The following is a 4,265-nucleotide window of genomic DNA, read 5'->3' as shown; positions in this document are numbered from 1 at the left end:
CCGCGCCTCGCTCAGCCAGTGAGCGGGAACCGGTCTGTATGTGGGATCCGAACCCTCGGGCGGGAGCGCCGCCGCGCTTCCCAAGGATAGTGCGCCACCAGGCTGGCCCAATGCTGCATATTCTTGATTGCAAGTTCCTTGATTGAGTTTGTTCAAGAATACTTACTGATGGAAATGACTTATGTGCAATAAATGTCTTAATTCATATAAGCCCTGCAACCTAGATACTATTAATATTCCCACTTTCACATGAGAAAGCTGAGGCACAGAGAACTTAAGTAATTTTTCCAAGGTCACAGAGCCAGAATTCAAACTGATGCAGTCAGTCTCCAGAATCAATGCTGTAAACTACCACGCCATATTGCCCCTCTAAGAACTGTGGTATGGTAGAAGAACTGTGGCATTAAAGCTGTGATTTTTTTTTGGCTGATCCATGATTATTTTCTAAGCATAAATTTCTAGGAGTGGCATTGCTTGGTCAAACGCCATGAACATATTTTAAGTATTGATAACATATTGCCAAATTTCCCTTTAGAACAATTGCTTCAGTTTCCATTCCTGTCAGTGGTATAAGAAAGTGAGTGTTCATTTCTTTGTACCTTTGTCTACTTTGGATATTATCATTAACACACATACTACCTTTGCCATTTCGTAGGTAATCATACTGTGATTTCAGTTTAATCTTTTTTTCCCTGATATTTTCTGAGCCAATCTTTAAAAAAGTAAAAGTGAAAAGAGGAGAAATACTTCCCTGAATTTCTGCAAGGAAATGCTAAGGTAGTATCTATATTGCACTGTATGCTTGATAGGTTTGTGTATTCACAGTTGTAGCACAGGCAGGTATTGCAGCAACTTAGCCTTGTGAGCCCTTTGCTGTTGCTTGAAGACCAGAATGCTGAGCTGTGATGATTAATTTACCTGCAGATAAACATGGTCTTATGAAGAGGCACTGCTGTGTACACTGAATAAAATCAGTAACTACTCAATTGTCCAGTTACTTTTTCTCTCTTGGAAGTACTCCGTAGAATTACCATGCAGTTGTTCGTTTTAGCACTCAGATCTCTGTTCTCTTGAATAGGCCACTAAACTGCTACACCATACCACATTTAGTGCAATGCTTCTTTGGAAATGCACAGTGTTGCTTGGATTATTCCAGTGAAATGTTTGGTGGCAGTTTCAGGGCTGACCCATTGTGAGGTACACAATGTTTCTGACACCAGCCTCCTGTCAACCTTGTTTGCAACCTTCTTCTTATGCCCTTCAATCCTGGGTATCTAGAGTTTTTCTTATGACCTAGGCATCTGGCTGTCCCACTCTACCTGGGCCTCACCCTTTACTCTGGCCCTTCTCTGCTTTTTTTTGCACTTCTTACTTCAAATAGAAAAGAAAGTGTCCCTTTTCCTTATGGTTCTGGTCTGTCATCTGTCTATCTTAGGTTGTCACTAACTGATCTGATAAACTGATATTGAGGCATGGAATGTGCTTAATGTGCAAACTCCTCTTGCCAACATATTTATTTTAGCTGTGGCTTCTGGAAAAACACAGTCTTAAACCAAAGAAGTGAATTGAACAGTGGGAATTTTATCCATTGCAGTAGAACAGAAGGGTGCTGTATTTTTAAATTATTATTTATTTATTTTATTTATCATTATACAATATAGTTGATTTTCATGGCCCTTTACCAAATCCTTCCTTTACCCCCTCACTCTCCCTGTTTCACCCCCATCAACATCATGTCTGTTCTCTTCTCTTAACAAGTTCAAGGAATTATTGTTATTGTTGTGTCTTTTTTTTTCTGTTTGTTTATTTATTTATTTATTTTTATTAGCTCCCGCGTTTAAGTGAGAACATGTGGTATTTTTCTTTCTGTGCCTGGCTTATTTCACTTAACATAATTTTCTCTAAGTTCATCCATGTTGCTGCGAATAGTAGCATTTCATTATGTTTTATAGCAGAGTAGCATTCCATTGTGTAGATATACCATGTTTTCCTTATCCACCCATCCAGTGATGGGCATGTAGGCTGATTCTTGGCTATTGCAAATAGAGCTGCAATAAACATGGGAGTGCTGGTATCCCTTCAACATGATGATTTTCATTCCTTTGGGTATACACCCGGCAGTTGGATAGTTGGGTCATATGGCAGTTCTAGCCGTAGTTGTTTGAGGAACCTCCATACCATTTTCCATATCTCATTGTGGTTCTTTTTTGCATTTCCTGAATGCTGAGTGATGTTGAGCATTTTTTTCATGTGTCTTTTGGCCATTTGTATGTCTTCCTTTGAGAAATGCCTATTCAGCTCTTTTGCCCATTTTTTAATTGGGTAGCTTGTTTTTTTTTGCTGTCAAGTTGTTTGAGTTCCTTGTATATTCTGGATATTTTATCCATTGCAGTAGAACAGTAGGGTGCTATATTTTTTAAAAGACTCTGGACTCTGAAATTAAATATCTTGAATGGATGTTCATTTATTCACATAAATAAACATTTATTGGTCTTGGTTTCCTTTTTCCTCTTATTTCTTCCTTTTCCCTTTTGCCATGTGCAATGTCTGCACATTTATTGTTTTCACTTGATTCTCAATAGTAAAACATTTATGGGTGGTTGTAGTACCTCTCTCTACATAATGGCTTAGCTAAATGCATGCCTCTGTCCATCCCCAAGGGAGGGAGAATTAGACGCTCCAGCTGTGGGCAGGAGCCTGGATAGTTCACAATGTACGTTCAGCATTATAACTGTTTTGAATTATTTTAGTTAATATGTTTATGTTTAAATTTCAGATCTTGTTAAAAGAGGATAAGACTTTTTTGTTTATAAAAATGAATCTTGAGTTTAAAAAGATAAAATCTCATATTTAAAATTATGGCTTTAAATGGTATTATTTTGAAGTTATGGAAACACTTTTATTTCTCATTATAGCATTTTCTCCAATCAAGTTGAGGAATAACATGGCATTCCTCCTAGGAAATATGCCATATTTGATCTGAACTAGTTTTTGTAATATATTTGAAAATTCACCTTTTCCTTTAACTCTACTAATCCTTTTGCCTCAGATAAAATACCCAGGAGCTGATATGGATATCACTTTATCTGCTCCTTCATTTTGTCGTCAAATTAGTCCAGAGGAATTTGAATACCAAAGAGCATATGGCTCTCAAGAGCCTCTGGCAGGCTTGTTGGAGGAAGTCATAACAGACAGCAAGCTCTCCAGCAAAGAGAAGAAGAAAAAACTGAAGCAGGTGAAAAGGGTCTTCTTTATAAGTCATTTTTTCACTTCCCTGCTATTCTTATGTTGTTCTTTTCCCCTCTGTTTTAATAGGTTTCATGTAAATATCATCTTCTGAGTCATAGCAGTTTTGAAAGTATGTTATTTAGTTTATATATTCCAGAAGTCTAATTGATTTACACAGCTGTGGTCAGTTTCCCAGATCTTTATCATCCAACTTTGATATTTTACCATTATCGAACTCTTTTATGGAGCTATTCTCTAATATTTGTCCTTTGTTTTGATATGTGGCATGATATGAATTAGCAGAGCAATTAACTTTAAATTCAGAGAAGCTATCAGTGAGGGCAGATTTCTTTTGATTTTCTTTTTGAAAGATAAATCAGTCTGAATTCATAAATAAGATGTCTAGAGTTTAAAAGCCATTGGTTTTAGATCACAGTATCACATTGGTTTCTTGCCTCAGGTATCACTAAAAGTTTTCAATTCCTGTTATGTTGGCAATACAGATTAGAGTTTCAGAGAATAGTTTTTATCTCAAAATAGGTTTACTTTGACTATTCTTAAAGATTGAATGGATCAGGCTTTTGTTTTTAAAGACTGAGTCCTATGTAGCTAGATTCTAGGTCACAACATATATATAGGATTACACATAGAGCACCAGGGTTCTGGGCTCCTAATCATATTTTCCTTAGAGTAATTTTTGAGAAGAGTTCAGTGGTGAGGATCAAAGGAAACATATATTGCCTCTCTTTAAGCTTTTTGTGAAGTAACATATACCAGAATGTTCTCTCTTCCATTTGGGCAGAAGCTTGTGGAGCTGAGTTGGAGATATAGGGAGATGGTGAAATGTAGTTGGGCCAAATGTTCTTTAATTGTGTGGAATGCAAGTTATTTTCAAGTCAGAGTTACTTGTGAATATTTTTTAAATGAGATCTATTTATAATTGGCAGTGGGAGAGATTTTAAGAAATGACTAAAAGAACTTTATTTGATGATTAGATCAAAGAAAGATGAATTAGGTCTATGGAAATTAGAAAAAAA

The 4,265-nt window shown here is 36.5% G+C and overlaps 1 protein-coding gene across 1 annotated transcript in view; it reads left to right on the top strand.

Annotated features, from left to right (window-relative positions):
* Window positions 1–3,049: 3,049 nt before the first annotated feature.
* LOC103593605 (DEP domain-containing protein 1B-like) overlaps window positions 3,050–4,265 on the top strand; it is a gene marked incomplete at its 5' end in the record, with an annotated part of 3,337 nt that continues 2,121 nt past the window's right edge. Inside the window, one exon of the mRNA XM_008576627.1 lies at window positions 3,050–3,235. Coding sequence (XP_008574849.1) covers window positions 3,050–3,235 — 186 coding nt within the window. The remainder of the gene's footprint in view (window positions 3,236–4,265) is intronic.

Source organism: Galeopterus variegatus, unplaced genomic scaffold, assembly GCF_000696425.1.
Source record: "Galeopterus variegatus unplaced genomic scaffold, G_variegatus-3.0.2 Scaffold1375, whole genome shotgun sequence".
NCBI classification, from domain to species: domain Eukaryota; kingdom Metazoa; phylum Chordata; class Mammalia; order Dermoptera; family Cynocephalidae; genus Galeopterus; species Galeopterus variegatus.
The sequence above is the reverse complement of the archived record's forward strand: the minus strand, read 5'-3'. Positions and strand labels throughout refer to the sequence as shown.